Genomic DNA, 19,327 nt, shown 5'->3' with positions numbered 1-19,327 from the left:
CCTTGACAGTACTCACCGTACACCCCACAGGTCAGATTAGCTTTTACTTAACTTGATGGGTTTAAGATTCAGCTCAAGGACAGAAGATCCTATGAAACCATGTATATCGTGTACCGTCTGTGTAAGTTCCACATTATTTATTCGATATGGAGCTAGGAAACCCAGCTTTATGCAAATCTTCTCTGCAAACTGAACTCAGGAGGTTCTTCCAAGCTACAGACTGGTGTAAAAACCCTGAAGTGATTTTGTATAGAGATTTGCACCCCGTACTGGGCTTAGGAGAACTTTCACCTTGAGCTGCAGCTAAGCATACATAAAGCCAGATACTAAGAAAAGCCAAGATGGACTGCAAGAGAGAAGACAGGCTTCAAAACTGACTGTGTCTTGGGGACACAAGAGGCACAAAGCCAAGATTAATAATCTAATGAAAAACAACTTGCAATAGATTTGTAGCTCCCAAACTTTTGGGGCCCATACTTTCTTGTTGAGTACCATCTATCCATATTATTTAATTATTAGCTGAAAAATCATGAAAGACATGTAAAAGTAAAATGGGCCATTTAACTTGGATGTGCAGAATAGCTGCAGACACGTATACTAACTGTAAGTTATATAAACCTATCAACTAACACACGTAAACACTAACACATAAACTAACACATCCTCCAACAATGCGACTGAGTAATATATCTCTTACATGGCCCACATACAGCCAAAGGGCTGGAGTTTGTCTCCTATGAGTCATGGGAGGTGAACAGAGCCCTGCAGAGCTAATAAGCTGCATCCAAAGCTTTATCATTAGACACATCAAAAGAGCACAGCAGCCAAGGGGTTGGGTCTAAAACAACAACACTGCAATTACTGCCAGATGCACTGAGGGTAACATGAAGAACTAGCTCTGCATCACAGATGGGCGCACCAAGATTGTCAGGAGAGGCAAGGGAGATGTTTGCCTTCCACCCAGGCAATAGAAGACAGAGCACTAGAGTAGACTCAGCCCTCTAACTAGCCTTTTCATGTAAGGCTATGACACAGATAATTGTAATAAACTCCTGTATGCTTGGTGAGGCAAAACTCTTGAAAGCTAAATTTGAAGCAGGAAGAGAAATGCATTAGATAAATCTATCTTAACAGAAAGACTAAGAATTTGCTACAGTTTTGGCAGAGCAAGAGTGCCTGGATGGAATGAAATACTTGAGATCAGGCTGATTAAAGGAACCAAGCAGCCATTTTCAGAGGATGCACAGAAACCTCTAACTACGAAAAACATTATTTCCTCTAATGGAAAACAGCTGTTCAGCAGCAAGAGTACAGGAAGATAAATCTAATAGGAAGACAGGCCCATCTGGACTCCCAGGTCTCCTACAGATCTGCAGCTGGTGTGAATTAACATAGTTTCAACAGAGTTCTACAAAGCCAGAAGACATCAGATGATGATCAGTTCAGAGTCTTTACCCAGTTCCACTTACGAAGAATTATTAATATTTCAGGAGACTTTGATGTAAAGAACCACTGAAGATACAGGAGAACACAATTAACCCAAGGTACTACAAAACGTTGGCCAAGCCATCTGAAAGCTTTCAGATAAGCTGTATGAAATGGTGCAAAGCCTGTTCTGAAAAGTAGATACGTAAAATACTGATACAGAGAGCAAACAACAGCTGCTTAAATATGAAGTTCTAGAGCAGGATAACTAAGCTGGCTGAAGAAAACTGAAACTTGTTATTTAGATTTAACCCATTTTGAATGGCTGCATTAAAACAAACTGCAGGACCTCTGAACACCAGTAAAACTGTTTCTATGCAAGGAGAGACAGATGATACTACCAGACCACTCTCTGAAATCTTGTTAGAAACATGGATCGAGAAGTATGGAGGAAAGAAGAATGAATGAAAACAGGGTATCATTACAACAAATGAGAAATAGAACAAACAAACAAAAACCCCTCAAGTTTGGCCCTGTTCAGACAAAGATCTGGACTTTTGTCAAGGCACTTCATTAGTGCACATATCAACTGGCAGCATTTCTCAAGTCTGAGCTGCATGTTCATTTGCTACCTAAATTAGTAGTAGTGCTGCCCCCTCACCCTCCAATGTGGTTGACCACTCACGAAAAAAAAAAAATCCTGCCTCACATCACCAGCAAATTGGCTGTGTTAATATTTTAAGAGCATTCAGCAAACAGTGGTCATGATGCCTGTGTCACTAGAAAACAAACAAACAAACAAAAAACCCAAAAAACCCAAAACCCCATAGAATGGTTACTGATCCCAGGACTGGCAGATGAGTTTCTCATAGGCTTGTTAAGTTGAAGATGCTGATACAGACGTTTCCCCACTGAAGAACAAAAGGCAGCACCTACATTTTAAAAACTGCATGCATCATAGCTAAGTTACTATTTCCAGTGCTTGGCAAATTCTGGTCAGACTCTTGCCCTTATTATAAGGCTGATCTAAAACTCACACTGACTTCTGGGAAGTATGATGAACCCTGGATTGCAAAAAACTTGCTTCTGGCTGTATAATTATGATGTAATGAGAGAAAGGAGGATTAGAAGTGAGAAACATGAACATGTGTGGTCACCTCAAATTCCACCATCGCTTTCTTCATGCTCTCCACATCAAAGATCATCTTAATAAGGTCTTGGATTGGCTTAGCAAGTTTTGACTTAGTCCCGGCACCCACTGTCAGTTTCCTGACAGCTTCTTCATCCTGGGAGGTAAAAATAGTATCAGAATTAGCAAAATCACAAAGGATAAAAGTAACAGGCTGGCTGCCATGGTAACAACTCAAACCCAATTTAGTGTATGCATGCTATGACTAGCCTGAAGTTCATGGGGAGCGTGGGACATTGCTCTGACATTTTGGAACCAAGTGGATTTAAAAATCTACCTACTCAGTTATTTGGTATACATTATTTCAAGAGGTGCCACTGTAAAATATAAGTAGAATTAAGAGAATAGAAACTCTGTGTGCACCTCTGCTTCACCTCAAGCAATGGTATTAATTACTTTTTCTGCAAGCTTCCTGCTGCAGAGAGACCTTGATGTGAAAAAATGACTGTTTATTTTGTTGCTTTTATGATAAAATAGAGACGTAATAACTAGTTTCACTAAGTTTTTGTAATAAAAACTGTCACAGATGAGTACAGGAATCATCAATTAGCCACAATTCCATCTAGATGCTTTATTGGTACAGTGCTCTATTCATGAAAGCACCGGCCAGATGCTTCAGAATATCACTGTACATTGCAGTGTAACAGACACTTTGCTGCTGCAATATTCAAATTTCCAAAAATAAAGCTAAGCATCAAGCACTTCACACTGAAAGATGACATCCAGTAATTTGGCCACAGAAAAATGCAATGGCTTGAAAATATGTTCTCTGGTACCTTTACAGCTATTAAGAGCATTCAACTATTTCATCTGAAAATAGTTTAAGTTATGGCTATGCCTTTAAATAAACATACAAACCCCCGCTGGGCAGAAGGAAGAGAATTCTCATTTAGCTTAGCTGTCTAAATAGCCAAATCTTACTGGCAATGAATAATTTCTCTTTCTCAGCCTGCTCAATATGTGCACTAAGCAGAATGCTGCATAGGAGCTGCTTCACTGTTTGGGAGGATTTTGGATGCAGAAGATAGATGAGAAATATCTATTTTAAATAAAAGAAAATGGTGTTTTCAGACAGGATGTATGAAATGTCTGCCAAACTAAGTTCAAATTAACATCCTTAAAAATTAGAGTAAACAGGAAAGCACTAAAGGGACTTCGGACTTGACAACGGAAAACTGCTTAGGTTCCCAACACATCTATTTTAACGTGTGACGCTCGTTGACCTACAGCCCTCTTTCTATAGCACAGAGAAGATGCAATAGTTGCATCTGCACTTCATTCCTCAGGTTTGTTAAGCGTAAGTGATCCAACAGCAACTGCTGAACAGCACAGCTATAGCAAAGCAGCTGAGCAATGCTCTGTCTGGTACAGGGACATTTCAGAGTTACCTGTCCATAATCTATTTCCAGTGGGTAGAATTTTTTGGGATATTTAGTGAAGTTCTTTGAATGCCAAGAATTGCCAGTTTTCTCTTCATACAAATTCAGGAAGTGTTCAACGGCATCTTCTTTTGATGGCATCTGCTCCAGCTTGTTACTCCCGATTACAGTGCCCACGCGACCCCAAGATCTGAATACCCAGTATCTAGAGAAGTGAAACGTGAGAAAAGAACAGACATAAGATACTCTGGCTCTAGATCTCAGTCCAAATGAAACTGACCCTGCAAGAACCATGCGACTGCATGCGAATCCGCCATTTGCATACAATTAATTTTATGAAAGACAGTCCCTATCAGCAACTGCAGGAGAGCAACACAGGAGCCACCACAGAACATATGTCCAAGGACTGATGTAAAAAAAAAATCAGTGTTAACACACCAGACCTACAACCCTGAGGATAAGTGTGCACAGCAGGAACAGAGAGGATAATATCTCAGTCTTAAAGTTTTGCAAATAAAAATCTTCAGACTATTGGGGTCATATATTTGAAAAACAAACACCATGCATCTTTAAACCTGTGACTCAAAGTCCTGGAGCTCAGATTTTTAGAGACATCAAGTAATTCAAGTATTTGTTTGCATTACTGACACCACCTTGGGTGAGCTTCCATAGTATTTATAGGGATACAATCAACCTTTCCAATTCATCAGGCACAAAATGTAGGCAGAGATTCCTCCATGTACTGCATCACAGATCCAGTTACAAACCTCACATGCAAGAGCCAGCAATAAAAGCTTATTATGAAGATGGTAAAGTGTGATAAATCCAGAGCTGAACCAGGGTCGTCACTGACAGACATTAGCTCCCCTTAATTTCTGTGCATCCCTCATGTGCTATGGGGAACAGTTTCACCTTAAAGAACACTCTCCATTTCTTTATCTATTCAGTAACACAACCAGCTCTGCCATGCATTTGATGAGACTGGAAAGCTAAATACATGATTGTCCCCTGACAATTTCAGTGCATTTTGTCAAGCCTCAGGGCACTCAATTCAGGACTACACGTGGCAGAATAACCAGAATCTGGTTTTGTTTCCCAAGCTTACAGCTCTGCAATTAGAAGACAAGAGTAAGTTTGAAAACATGGGAAAGAGTCCCAAAATCACAGACTTTACACGTGGGGTCTTGATGTTAGACCAGAGGAACCTTCACCAAATTCTGTTTCTGTACTTTCAAGGGCAGCCATCAGTCAAGAGCACTGTGGCCCTCCTGTTAGCCAATTAACCCAGACTCCAACCATACGTGCCTCGCTCATCCCAGGATGCAGGAATGAGCACTACCAGAAGCAATTCTGCAAACTTACTCACCTCCCAACTTAAACTTCGTCAACACCACAAAGAAATGTCTCCATGCAGAGCAGAGGTCTCCCTGGGGGTTGGTTGTTGTTTGGTTGTTCTGTGGTTTTTGTGTTTGGCTTTTTTTAGATAAATATATCTATTCATATCTCCTCACAAAGACATTTTACTCATACTTTGATTTTGTAGATGCCAAAACCCCAGTATTTATTGGAAAAAAGTGAACAAAAGTATTTCTAGTCAAAACTAAACTCACCTGTTCTCTCTGTCATCCTCTAGCAGTTGCAGTTTATAATAGGAATTTGTTCCTTTTACAATATCTACTAGGCCCAGGGTTGCACTGAAAATCTTTCCACCTTTTTCAAAGACATGAGCAGAATCCTCTAAACCTACAGAGAAGAAACAAATTAGAACACAGAGAAGGTTACCATTTTAGGTCTCCTTCCCACATTTGTGCTTACCCAAACATTTTATGAAGTAGTGTGAATCTTAACAAAAATACCGCAAAACCAGTAACCACGTGCTCATAAATTGTGTGCATGCACCTTTAGACACACTGGACATCAATCCTAACTAGAGAACAAAAAAATTGTAACTTTTGACAAAGGACCATCTAAAATCTAGTATTTAACAGTGCGTGACTAGCTGAAGGAATTCTCAAGAGAGATACAGTTCTGCAGGTGTCACATTAGCAAATGGACTGAAAACCCAAAGGCTAGCCTTGGATGCAGTATGAATTCTCAGAACAACATCCGTGCACTACAGGTTTGGAGAGTAGCATCAGCTGCCCCCTGGAGAGTCTGGGGGCAGATGCTCATGCCAGACCTGTGGCTCTGCTGGCTGAGCCTTTATTCACCCCACTGACAGATGCTACTGAAGTTGACCAAAGTGCATGCCTTAGTTGAAGTGGTCCTTCTGAAAGCTGCACTAGAAAATCCTGGAATATCCAGCTTTGAATGTCAATCAATATAATTCCTTTGATAGCAAGAAAAAAAATGGTTAAAACGTTCATGTTCCTTTTATGCAACGCTTATCCTTTCACAGAAAAACATTTTGCAAACAATCACACATCCTGAAGACTGTGTGTGGTGCAGGCGCAGCCATTGTTACCACTCACCAGAATCAGGATCTACTGCCGCTCCACCCTTAACTGTTAGCTTCATTTTCTTTTCAGACTTGCTAGGTCCTGCAAGGAAATAGAGTTAATTTTTTTTCCTAGGCAGGCAACACAGTCTGACTTAAATCAACATTTAAATTCTCAGTTTGCATAATTATCACCCTAAGGAGACTTCAAATTGGATTCCCAGTATATGACTTCAATGGCTTTTTTAACCTGGCTTTAGCAGCCAATTCATAGACCCCACACCGCCAATTAAATGAAACAGATATAATCTGTGGAGATCTTATCTCCTTCCTCCCGGCCCCAAGGGGTGGGCCATATAATTTTTTCACCTGCACAGCAGACAAAAGTCACATTTGTAGTTGTGTTTAAGTGGGATTTAAAAACCTCACAGGGCATGGGAGGTGTTCAGGTCCCCTGGAGGTGCTACTGCTGTGACAGAGTCTGGCAATAAACATACCCAATTGTATGACAGAAACCTATGCTTGGAGGACATGGACAAGAACAGGGTCTGAAGATAGGCGAGCAGATCTGATGGTTTCGTTCACTGTTCAGCATTAATTATGCAAGCTCTCTATGGCACTGGTGAGGAATGCCACTGGCTTTGGCTATTTTTCCTCCTCAGTTAAAAACTGTTATGTTCTAAACCAAGTAGAACAAAGACCGATTGCTCTGGACCCCATATTTTCTCACATGCTAACACCCCTTGGGGGTCATGGTAGTGTCTGTCACATCTTGGTACCCCAGCAACTCCTTGGAGCTGCAACACTGACCCAAACTTGCAGAGAAGCTGAGGTGTTATGAGGAAGAGTCTAGACTGATGTCAGGTAGCCTGGGCACATACAGCACAGGAGATCTCTGAAGCAAGACTGAACTAGGGGAAAAGACAGCCAGCTCAGGAGACAGCTTCATGTTTACTTAAAGGTAGTCTTGCCCTGAGGTCTCACCATTTAAATTTATTATGAGAAAAAGGGCAGAGAACTCAAGGAAAGGTCAAGAATAGACTACACCCAAGTTTGCTTTGTGCATGCACAGCATTGAGAAAACAATGCGGAGAAACAACCGCTTTGTTCTTCACCTTGTTCTTCTTTGACCTTCCCAGCACTCTTCGTACTCGGGGGCTTGCTGCACTTCCCATCCACGGCCATTTCCTCATGCTCCATTTTCACCTCTGCACCCCAAGGTGAAAGTGCATGGAGAGATACAAGCTCCTGGAAGTCCTTGCTGGAGGATTTCACATCGTGAAGAAACTCCTCTGAGACCACACGGACTTTGGCCTCCTTCACTTCTTCCATCTTCTTGCTCATTTTCTCCACATCCTCTGCAGAGGCAGGGTGGGAAATGGAGAAAAAAAGCATCAGTGATGTTTCAGACATTAGCCCCTCCCTCTGGCCACAATTCAGGGCTCTGTAATGCTTTGCGGAAACACAATTCCACCACAATTTGGATTCACCATATTCTTTGGAGACCAAAATCCCCATTGGCTCAAAGCTGCAGCATGGGCTAGAGCAGAAACACTCCAGTTTTACCTGGCTGGTCCAGCTCTCCCCTTCCCAGGGTTGGGCTGGGGCTGTACAGTCCCTCTTGGACCTCCTGGCAGGTGGTAGCAGATCTCTTACTTCAGCAGCCAGTTTGCACCTTGACTCCAACAGGGAGCAAGAGCAGACCCTAAGTTGCCAGCAGAGAAAACAACTGCCCTCAGGCACTCACAGTCAGCTCTGCAGCTTCTCCGAGGCAAGCACAGATACAGTCCCCAGCACCCATCATCTCAACAAGGGTGGCTTGCACACCACCATGGTCTGCACATAGACCAGAGCTCCAGCTGCTACAGACCCAACAAAGCCTTATGGCACAACCTGCAGGGTTAACGTGCTAGGTAAGTAAAAATCAAACAGCACACATCTGTCTTTACTTTTCCAAGCATGCTAAGGCCACGTGCGCATACAACACATTATTCCTAATCCAAACACCAATCTCCAAACAGCTCCAAGGATACTCGTCCTCTGTAATCTGCTCAGCTCTGTTACCAGCGCTACCAGTAACCAAGGCACGGCTGCTTACTCTGTGTGCTGATGCACAGGGTAGCCTTGTTAGCTGTTGTCGTCATCTTTCCTCCCAGGTCCTCCACAATGCTCTTCACCTCCTCCTTGTTCTTTGACAGTTTTCCAAGAACCAGGATCTTCATGTTGGTCAGTGGTTTGTCTAGGGGTTCAGAAATAACACAGCATGTTAGCAACAGGCACAGAGCCCCCCAGACAAATAACAAGCACAAAGGGACAGCATCCCCCACAGTCAGTATAATCAGCCCAGCTGGCAGGGAGACAAAAGTCCAAAAGCAGGTCTGACCTGTGCTAAGCAAGTGGGAGGAAGCTCCCCTTCACCTAGGAAAGGCAACAAAGCTCAACACCTGTCAACAAACAGAAGGGATGAAAGGCAGGGAAGGTGGATATGTAGGCACATTATTTGCCTGCCTTTTTGGTTTTTTTAAATGGAAAAAAAAAAAACATCAGTCGTCTTCAGCACTGTGCTACTAGAGACTGTGCTCTGCTCCCCTCTTCTTTTGATGCCTGGACAGCATGGGAGAAACTCACTATAACATGAAAGCTCCTGCCTCTTCAAAACGAAATCTGTTTTTGAGGGGCTGGAGAAAGAGGATTGTCTCTCAAGCAACAGTGTTCCTACATTACAGTACATTAGATTCTTGACCTTATAGACAGCACAAGGTTGTATCACGTGAACCCATAACAAGTCAGGAAACAAGTCAGGAGCAAACTGCTAACCATCTGAGGCTCCATCACATCATTGTGTTAACGCTCTGCAATGCAGGTGGGTCCAGGACATGGCAAGTGTCTAAGAGTATATCTGCACTGCTAAAGATAAATGCTATTAACTCTGGTTGACCAACTGAGGGTTTTGTTTCCTCTCCTCCCCTCAACTCAGATTAGTTAGGTTGCTAGCAAACAAAACAACCTGGCTTTAATTCTGGTCAATGTTTTGACTTTACTTTTAGGGCACACTGGGGCTGGAATCAACTTGCCAATCAGAACCAATACCTGGGTTCCTTTGTCCTCATTGCTAAAATAACACGATCTGGCTAAAATTAGCTTTGCAGAATTGCTCCCCCCCTTTTCACCAAGTAACAATAATCCCCTGCTCCCAAAACTATTGCCAAGGCTAACAAGGCTGAATAAGAAAGAAGTCAGCATAGCTCTTAGTGGACAGGCTATATCACCAAGCATGCAACTCATTCCAACAGCCTACAGGGAATTTCTGTTGTCCAACCTTTTGCCAGTTTGTGGGCTGGAGACAGGACATTTATTTTGCATAAGGGGAGTCAGTGATTCGTAAAGCCAAATCCCAATGTAGTATTTAAAAAAAAAAAACAAAGCCAAAAAAACCTCTTGCCCTTAAAACCTAACACAATATGGAATATCTGGCATTATGGAGGTCCCTGGATGTTCCCCAAGAAACCAAGCAAGAAGGCATTTCACAGCAGGTCTCCCTTGGGACACACTTTGCAACACTGGCATTTAAGTTTCTGATACATTGCAAACACATCATTTCCTCACCATCAACAAATACCCAAAATGGTTTGTTAGAAAACAACCAGGACCTCAAGCCCATGTCCTCAGACAACCTGCCATATCAGGGTCTACCTGTGCTAGGAAGATGATGCACATGAGACTCTGCTATGTGTTTTTTTACCAGGAGAGCTCTGACATGCCTGGGGGCAGGAGAACAGCACACCCATTCAGGGTGGTGTGTTCATCTGGCTGGGAATGGCATTACACACCATCCTGAACTCCACTGACCCATGCCCAGCCAGCTGCTTACCTCTGGGTGCGGACACAGTCTCTGCCAAAGGAGCAGATGAGGAGGGAGGAGGCACAGAGTTCACAGTCGCAGCATCTGGAGGGAATACCCTGTCCTGCTTCTTACACTTAAATTTCTTCAGGTAAGGAATTTCCCGAAACTCCTGTGGGATGGAAGCATAAGTAGAGTTTCAAAACAACAAATACTATTATAAGATTTAAAGGCTCAGTTGAGCACTGGCCAGATGTTGGCATATACTGCATGTCTTGGAAAGGATTTCCAAGACATTCATACTAAGGTAGGCAAATACCCACTTTACTGACTGGGAAAACAAAGCTAGAAGAGGGTAAATGATGGGTTTCAAATCAAATCAGCAACATATCTTTCAATTTGGAAAATATATGATTTAGTTATGCATTAGCTGCCTGCCCCTGGAGGGATGTAGCTGTGACAGGACTTCCCCACTGTCACAGCTGCTCAGCACTGCAGCACACTCTGCTCTCTGGCATCCAACACTGATTGCTGCTTATTCAATCTCCTTACAAGAGGCAACACCAGTTAAGAAACGTGCTTCAGATCATCAAATTTGCAGTAAACACCCACCTTTGGGATTACCCAGTCCTTCCTGTTGGGAGTCTGTGTTTTAGCAACACACTTAGTCCAGGCAGTAATATCCCCTGAACAGTAGTATGCGTCACTCTTGAACACAAACTGCCCCTTACACTCCTCGCAGGGAAGAAGAGCTCCAAACGCCATCCCATCTGCTACTCGGTCCAAAATCTAAAGCAACAAAGAATACAAAACAGGTCATGGCAGAGGAAGCTGGAATCCCACACACTACATTACACTGGGCTGCACAAGAAAACTACCGTCAGGCTGCTGGCACGCAGACGTAGACGTTTCCAGTGCTTGTCATGCATACACTGCACTGTAAGCCAAGACTCTGATCAGCACTGATTGATTTACGACACCTGAAAGACGTGACACCAAGTTTCCCCGGTCACGCAATATCTGCTCACACCTGTGACTCGCAGTCTCTCCTATCCAGCTTTGACATTCAGGAGAGCATACCTACCACACAGCACCTGACCAGGCAGCCGTGCTGGAATAGCCGAGGAGGAGATGAGCTACTGCATCTGAGCACATGAGTAGGTAGGTGGGAATGTAGGCTCAGACAAGTCCCTGTTTTCCTGCCTAGAGAGTATTTCTTGACCATTTTGAGTCTAGACACTTCCCACATCCCAGCCCACACTCCTTACAAAGAGTCTTAATAAATACAAATACTTAAAGTGATGCGTGGCTCTGAAAAAGAGACTTTCACAAGTTACAGAGACTGAAAACTGACTGTTTTTAGAAAAGATACCAGGAAAGAATTTGTGCAGGTTTTGCTTCTTTTGGCATAATTTAACAGTTGAGGGAGGCAGTGTGAAGTGCCTTAACTAACCTGCTCTTGAAGAGCCAGCAACAAAAAAAACCAACCATGGACCAGTTTGGGCATAGCAGAATAAAGGTACATCACCGAGACCTAACACGTAGAATTCAGCATCACACGCCACAACACAGACCTTCACAAGCAAGCATAACAGCAATATCATCAGAGTCCTGTGCCAGAAGTCCCAGGACTTTGCACTGAATTTCTTTCTGAAGTGTTATGTTAGGAACCTGCTTCAGACTTGTGGACCTTGCAGCAATATTGGTTCGGGTTGGCTTCAGTGATTCAAAGACCCAGCACGCATGCAAAGCAACTACAGACTAACTCACCGCATTCTCCCCTGAAGGAACTTCCTGCTTGTTGGCGATTAGCAGCTCTTTCAGGTCATTAGTGGAGCAGACCTTCCTCAGCTCATCTTTGATGCCCCAGATCAGCTCTGTCTGCTCCTGTTGACAAAACTCAGCAGCTTAGCTACTTGCAATAGATTGCTTTCTAAGAACATTCCTGAAACTGCAGTATGTGGACAAAGTTTTAGCAAGCCCATGGTATCTTAAACACAGACTGTGAGATAAGAGCACCAAGAACCAGTAGCTTTACCAAAAGGGAGAGTCATGCATTTTATCCAAAAACCTAGAACAGGACTTTAAAGCCACATGCTTCAGATTTCAGTATGAATTCATGAGCACATTGCGGCTTCAGCAAATACTCTTCTCTTCTCAATATTATATGCAGAAGGACATCCCTATGGGATTCTGTATAAACCAAGGCTTCTCCGTCATGTACATGTGGAGAAAGGCCACAGAGTAACTTTCACAGCACTATCCCACATAAGAAGGTACAAGCCATACTAACAAGACAGCTTCCTTTTAGGTAGAGTGGAACCCACATTTCTATCACAGTTCTACCCTTAGCAAGCAAGTATCACCTAACTAGTTGACACTGACAACAGCGGGGATGCGGCTGCATTTGAACTTTGCATTAAAAGAAAAATCAGAAATGCTGATCGGCACTGTTCTTCTTTTAAGCTACCTAAGCATAAGAAGAATTTCTACCAGATCAGTCACCTGCAGCAGTGCAGAGGAGCCTTTATGTTCTTTTGGGCCTTTCTACAGAAGGTGAAAGGGTTGCACAGCAAAGCAGCACCCTAAAATATCACAGATAATTTCTGAATGTTATTCACTGGCTACAGTCAAAAATCCAGTCTACCCCAGAAGAACTGGTTGACTGTGTTAAATGGTTTAATTTTCAGTATTAATGATAGTGCTTGATGAAATGCTGTTAAAAAATATTAGTGAACCCAAAGTTAACCGTAATCTACAAATTGCCTTGATCCTTCCTAAACATCTGCACTGCAGCAGAAAAACTTTGACAATGTCTTGGCTAAGTTTTGTTGAAAATCAAGGTATTGCCACACAACAACAAAGAAAAATTTTGTTCAAAGGCAGACACACCATTTTTCTACAGCTCCATTAAGACTTCAACTGCAGCAAAAGCAGCTTGTTAATTTTTTTCTTGGAAAGTACCTATGCCAAACTTTCAATAAATACAAAATTCCTGATGCTCTGTTGGGAATTATTCCCACAAGATTCTAGAAAGTGAAAGGTAGAAAGCTGTGATCTATCACACTTTGTACCCAAGAACCAAACACGGCTCCCCAGAGGGTGAAAGAGACATGATTTCTCATTAATCTAGTTCCACATTTTACCTCTTTAATTTTTAAATGAGCTATTTATTGGTTTCCAAGCTCTTCTGCAACAGCGCTTGGGCTCAGAGCTTCAGCCACCACAACCAGATGATACAGGAAGGACCACAGAACCAACCTCCCTGAGAGAGAAGGTATTTAACGTAATCTATTTAAATCCAATAAGCACAAGTCCTAGAGAACTTCCTTCCTGTCTTTCAGGAGAAAGCAGCAGGGTGAATTGCCTTCAGCAAAGCCTTAGTGACAGGGCATCTCCTGTGCCAGGACATGAGGACCAGCTGTGCTGTGAGGACCTCTGCTTTGTCTGGGCACGAGGTACAGCCCCTCTCTAGGTGCCACAGCTCTTCAGTTAGTGCCTGACACTGCACCCTTCTAACGAAGCAGTTTTTAGGATGTGATCAGCTAAAACTCACCTTCAGCTGTTTTTCCTGCTTTGATTCTTTCTCTTTTTCTTTCTTTTGTTTCTTTTTCGCAGTCACATTTCCATCTACCTCTTCTCCTTTTCTCTTTCTGATAGAGAAAACCAAAACAAAACACACACACATGAAAGGAAGTTATTTAAATGCCTGTCCAGCAGTCACCAGAGCTCAGTTTACTGACTGCCGATATCTGCAGAGGCTTGAATATCCTCAGTTTTGGCAGGCAAACCCATTTTTCAAATTCCTTAGTGCTAGATTGTAGACATGTACTTGGCTCTGCAACACGAGCTGCCTCAATCAGGTCAGGTACCCTTAGAGCTTTTCCACAGGGTAACTGCATGGTCTGGCAGAAGAGCACATGAAATACTGCAACATTTTCAGGCATATTCATCTACACCTGTATTAGTTACACCAAAGGCATACCTAAGAATCACTGAATATAAGTGTACCTTTCCAAATCTGAGGAGGTGTAGCAATGCAGGTTGAAAGACTATAGTGTCTTTCAGCTGAATCAACAGTTTGATTTTTCAGCTTAGACAGTCCATATTGAAATAAAGGGCAGCAAACATGGTAACTTTAGTAAGCTAACACACTGGGGAAACGAGGTACTTCCCAGCTAGTTTCTCTTCAGACTGGAATTAAGTCACGTCTCTGAAATCAGACAGGAGGAAGTTTCTACTCGCAAAGTGCTCCCAGGCTGATAGCGGTTTTGTGATGTACTACTGTGCAGTTGTGTGTGAGGGAATTTATTGTTACTAGCTGGGGCCTTAGAGCTGTGCAAGGAAAAGTTACAGAAAACGCTGCTTGAGAAAGACTGCAAAGAAGAGGAAGCCAAATGAAAACTGGGGGATTTTGGCAGACTTCAGAATGACAAGAGATCTCAGAGGAAGATCATTTATGTTTCCAGAGTCATGTCATCCCCTTGGTCTGCCTGGCTTCAAAATACATCAATATCAATAAATCAAATCAGTGTGTGCTCTCTTGAGGAAATAAAGGGAAAATTTGCCCCACTTGAGGCAGGATGAGCCTGCAACTTGAGGCAGAGCATGAACACAGCTTGGATCTTGCACTTCATTTTGACAGAGCTGCTATGGTTTTGAAACATCAGCCAGGTTTCTTTTTAAGAAAGCATCTGTCTTAACTTTATAAGCTGTGGCTGATGGTTAAGCTGTAAAGTTGACATTCTCTATTGCTCGCCTACTTATAATTTTAAACACTTCACTTTCTAGTACTTCGCTACTGTTAAGACTAACACTGTATGACAGCTTATTAGCTATAAAACTGCAGGAGGATGTCAAAAGGTACTCTTCTCCCAAAGACTCACGCATAAGAGACCTGTAAGTTCTAGTAACTCTCCTGGCCCTAAAATTGGGCCATGTTCTCATTTTATTTGCAGTGGCCACCACTAGCCCATCATTAGCGCCTCTGACCAAACCAGATTCAGAGCACTTTTCAAGTCTTTAAAAGGGGCTGGTTTTGCAAAAGAGCTCGTCTTTCAGCTGTCCCCCTGCAAGGTCCCATCAGTCGAACTGGGGCTATGCTGTAAGGTGCACTGCCTTAGGCAGGGACAATAGCTGCACTGTGCTACTAGCAATTGCTCGCATTTCTTGAGAAAAACTCCATATTGTTTTCTAAATCAGGCAAGCAGGAACCCGCATGGCAGGACTGGATACAGCATGCACACAGCCATGCCTTCAAAAGTCCCCAGGCCATGCAAGTCCCCTCTCTTCCACGGCTGCAGCCCCTGCAAGGGGCAAGACCAGAGAATCCACTGGACCCCACCACGAGGACAATGACATTTGTAAGTTTTAACAGAGTCACAGGTACACAACATAATCTGGGAAAAACGTATCAGCTTGAGTGCAAAGCGCTCTGCTGCACCTTCGCAAGCCAGAGGGCTTAATAATGCAAGTATTTAGGATGGGTGCCCGAACACTGTGTATCTGCAGTGCCTCTCCCTCGGCAGGCTGACAGCCAGGCTGCCTCCAGCAAGCCAGCGCTCACTCCTATGCCGTAACTTGTCTCCCAGTCTCCAAAAGGAGGAAAGCCAGTACACCAACTACTGGAAGGCGATCACCCCGCTGAGAGGCCCTGCGACCCAGGGAAAGCATCCAAATTCCAGCAGGGACTCACACTTTTGGCAGCTTTTCCTCAGAGTCAAGGGGACAGCGGGTTGCTCTCCCAGACAGAGTGATTACTGTACCTGTTCCAGTCACTTGAACAAACTGCAGAGTGGGAAGGATCATCCCAATTGCAGAGAGGCATAAAACTGCCAGTCACCACCTTCTCTTTTGTCCCTGGCTATGCCCAAGGGTTAAAGCAAACTCTCATCATTTTATACAGCCTGGAGAAGGGAATGGCAAAGCCAAATTCACCTCGCATCGTCCCAAACCAGCAAATTTTAGAACAATCAACAAAATACACACTCACTGACACACACATTGATTTTATCTTCCATTCTTGGGATCAAACACTCTGTGTTGCTAACAGCAGCTGGGTGCTACTGTGTATGCCCTTTCTCCTGCTGGGGAAGGGACAGACTTCCCACATTCAACAGGTACGACCCAACAGCTTGCTTAGACAGACTGGTACTTCCCAGCCAATGTAAACCACTTCTTCTCACCTTCATGGAGAATAGACAACTAAAAGATTTATTCCAACTTTCGAGAAGATGAAGAGGCATGTAAACTGTCCCACTGTAGCCTGGCCCTTCCTTACCACCTGCTCTCCATTTCTCTATGTTCACCACCCCACTACAATGAAAATGAAGGGTGGAAAGGACAGTCACGGCAACCCTGGATAAAGCAAGCAGCCAACACAGGGAGGAAAAAGAAGTGCCCTTTTCTCCTCCTCCCTGTAAAGCACCACCAGATTGTTGCTGACCTGCGTACTTATCCTCTGCCTCAGGCAAGCCCTGCAGTTAATCCGGTACTGCATGACATCTCCAAAATGACATTTTGCGCCTGTCCTGGGCAGCAATTCTACCCAAACAAGTGAGGCAGAAAATACAGGAAAGTATTAAGCATGGAGCAGGAGGGTGAAACACATGCTACCAAAGTAGCACAGTCAAAGGGAGCTCGCAAGCTGCTACTGCATTTCCTACATCAGTACATGAGCACTCTTTCCACAGAGAAGCTGCTGGCAAGCACACAAGATCCTCCTTCCCCAGGCCTGCAAAGTGCTGGCGCTCAGGCACGACAGCCCGTAGCCCAGGGGAGGGTCGGCATGTCTCACCCAGAGCTGAGCGAGGAAAGGAGCCAGGATCCTTGCAGGAAACCTTCCCATTTTTGCCCTTCAGAGGGAAGGGATTTTTCCAACCTATTCTCAGTAGTCCTGCTCAGCACCTCACTTCTCTCATCTGCAATAGGCACATCACAACGCTGCTCTTACAGAAAGAGCTGAGAAGGCAGTCCCAAAGTCTGAGCTTCTCCTCAGAGTATGGGCTAGATATGCAGAAGCAGCACATGAATTTGGATGTGTCACATCTGAATCGCAGAGACATGTGAGTCAAGATATAATTTGGACACAGCGCAATTAGAAATATCTTTAAAGATCATTTTGAGAATCTCACCTACAGCAGATACTGTAATATCATTTCTGCAAGATGCTGTAATTTCTGTTGTTAATTTCTGTTATCTGATTGAATGTACAAGATGAATTATCAGAGGCAACTGCATCTCATTCAAGCTTCTGGGGTGTTTTTCTTTTGGCTTCTCCAGAACTTCTGCGCTTTCTTGGCAGAAAATCACCAGGTAGGAAGCACACCACACCTCTCCACTTCTGTTTATTTACACTCTCATTCAGTTTGTTTGACAGACAACTATTTTTCCAATTGACCCTTAATACCCTTGGCTCAAGCACACAGCCCAAACAGGAGAAGAAAGGTAGTGGAGTGTAAGAGCTGGCCAGCACTTTCACGGTTGAGGGGCTTGTTCATGCAGTGCTTGGAAAGCACGAAAGATGAGACGTCCTGCTGCTTTTCTGGCGCGAGGTTCTGGTTCACATTACCCTACATCACCAGTCTAAGCTTTTTTCCACTGCAATTCTAGGCTTTTATTTACACAGTGACTTGGCAAACTACTCTGTGGCCTATCTTTACAGAGCCTTCATATTTTCCATTGCATCCCAGAAGTGGCCCAGAAAAGCAGAGTCAGGGCAGACAAGAGAAACACTTACACAGTCAAATCTCTAGAGCTTTGCTGAAGACATGGGAGAAAACTACAAATAACCCTATTAAACTCACACACTGTTCTAGGACAAAGTGGAACACTCACCTCGGTACAAAAAGCAAAGGACTACCTGAAAAGCTGCAAGTGCATTAAAACACTGTACTTGTACTCACACTCGGCAACACACACAGAGGTAAAATGCCTGTGTGAAAAGATGGCAGGCTGCTAGGCAGATGCAGACAGCTCATCTCAGCCTCCAGTGGTTCAGCCAAGTGAGGTGAACAGTGCAGAACCTGATGGGGCTCCGGCAGGAGCACCCGCTCCTGTGGCACTGCAGGACCCTCCCCGCAGCACCCGCACCACTGCTGAACGCTTCTGGAGCAACTGCTTGCCAACCAAGAATAAAGCATGGAAGTTGCAGCCTCTTAACAACACATACATCAGTTTATGCACGCTCTGCTCTGTTACCTATGGCCAAGGATGACGTTCACATACATGCCAGGCTCTGAACAGTACACCACACCCATCAGCCACGTATCTGGAGGACCAATACTGACAAAGACTGCACAGATTTGACTTGGCTACACCTTCTCAGAATCCAACATCAGTCTCACTGGACAGTTTCATGGTCAATCCTTGCAAAAGTAAAGCTGAATTCAGTCTACAATGTACACAGGGAAGCCAAACGTTTTAGAAGAAGATATCTCCTATTTGTAGGACCCAGAAACACCTTATGTTCCTTCCTCCATGGGGACAATGCAACACTGGCTTGTGTTATGAAGCATGACTCCAGGCAAAGCCACTTTGAAAACAAATAACAAAAGCCTTCATTAACAGAGAAAGATTGACCAAACCTAGCAAGTCACCTGGAAGTGCTTCTCTGTCAGTACAAGTTCTGTCAAGAGCCTCCACTAAAAAATTCAATGCAAGGCAATGAAATTTCAGATGTACCATAAAAGATTTAGCAAACAAAAGCATCCAAGTGTAAGCACTACGCAGCCAATAAATACCATTATCAGATTCAGTGCCTGTCACAGATCCCCAGCTCATAGATAAGAGATGTCAAATCAATTCTCTAACAAGTGGTTAGAGCAGAGAAACCATTGCTGATAACAGCATCACACAAGGAGGCACAGAGCCCAGTATCCATTTGTATTAAGCATGCATTATTTTATGGTTGAAAGCCCCACATCAGTCCTCCAAGTCACAGCTGCTGGTCTCTGCATTTTCTCAAGGCAGTCACAGGGGGCAAGTGGACTGTATGCTTCCAGGGACAGGGAATTTGTCTGTTGTCATCTGCCTAAGGTCACAGGAAGGACCAAACC

At 43.7% G+C, this 19,327-nt stretch overlaps 1 protein-coding gene across 1 annotated transcript in view; it reads right to left on the bottom strand.

Moving 5' to 3' along the window:
• The window catches only part of PARP1 (poly(ADP-ribose) polymerase 1), a 38,123-nt gene that overhangs the window by 12,164 nt on the left and 6,632 nt on the right, over nt 1-19,327 (bottom strand). The window contains exons 5-14 of the mRNA XM_075042519.1: nt 13,828-13,924; nt 12,042-12,158; nt 10,884-11,060; nt 10,302-10,443; nt 8,529-8,669; nt 7,546-7,788; nt 6,465-6,533; nt 5,604-5,736; nt 4,003-4,198; nt 2,583-2,711 (exon numbers count right to left, since the gene is read on the bottom strand). Coding sequence (XP_074898620.1) covers nt 2,583-2,711; nt 4,003-4,198; nt 5,604-5,736; nt 6,465-6,533; nt 7,546-7,788; nt 8,529-8,669; nt 10,302-10,443; nt 10,884-11,060; nt 12,042-12,158; nt 13,828-13,924 — 1,444 coding nt within the window. The remainder of the gene's footprint in view (nt 1-2,582; nt 2,712-4,002; nt 4,199-5,603; nt 5,737-6,464; nt 6,534-7,545; nt 7,789-8,528; nt 8,670-10,301; nt 10,444-10,883; nt 11,061-12,041; nt 12,159-13,827; nt 13,925-19,327) is intronic.

The sequence above is a fragment of the Buteo buteo genome, chromosome 12 (genome assembly GCF_964188355.1).
Source record: "Buteo buteo chromosome 12, bButBut1.hap1.1, whole genome shotgun sequence".
NCBI lineage: Eukaryota > Metazoa > Chordata > Aves > Accipitriformes > Accipitridae > Buteo > Buteo buteo.
Note: the sequence above shows the minus strand (reverse complement) of the source record. Positions and strands in the feature narration are given on the sequence as shown.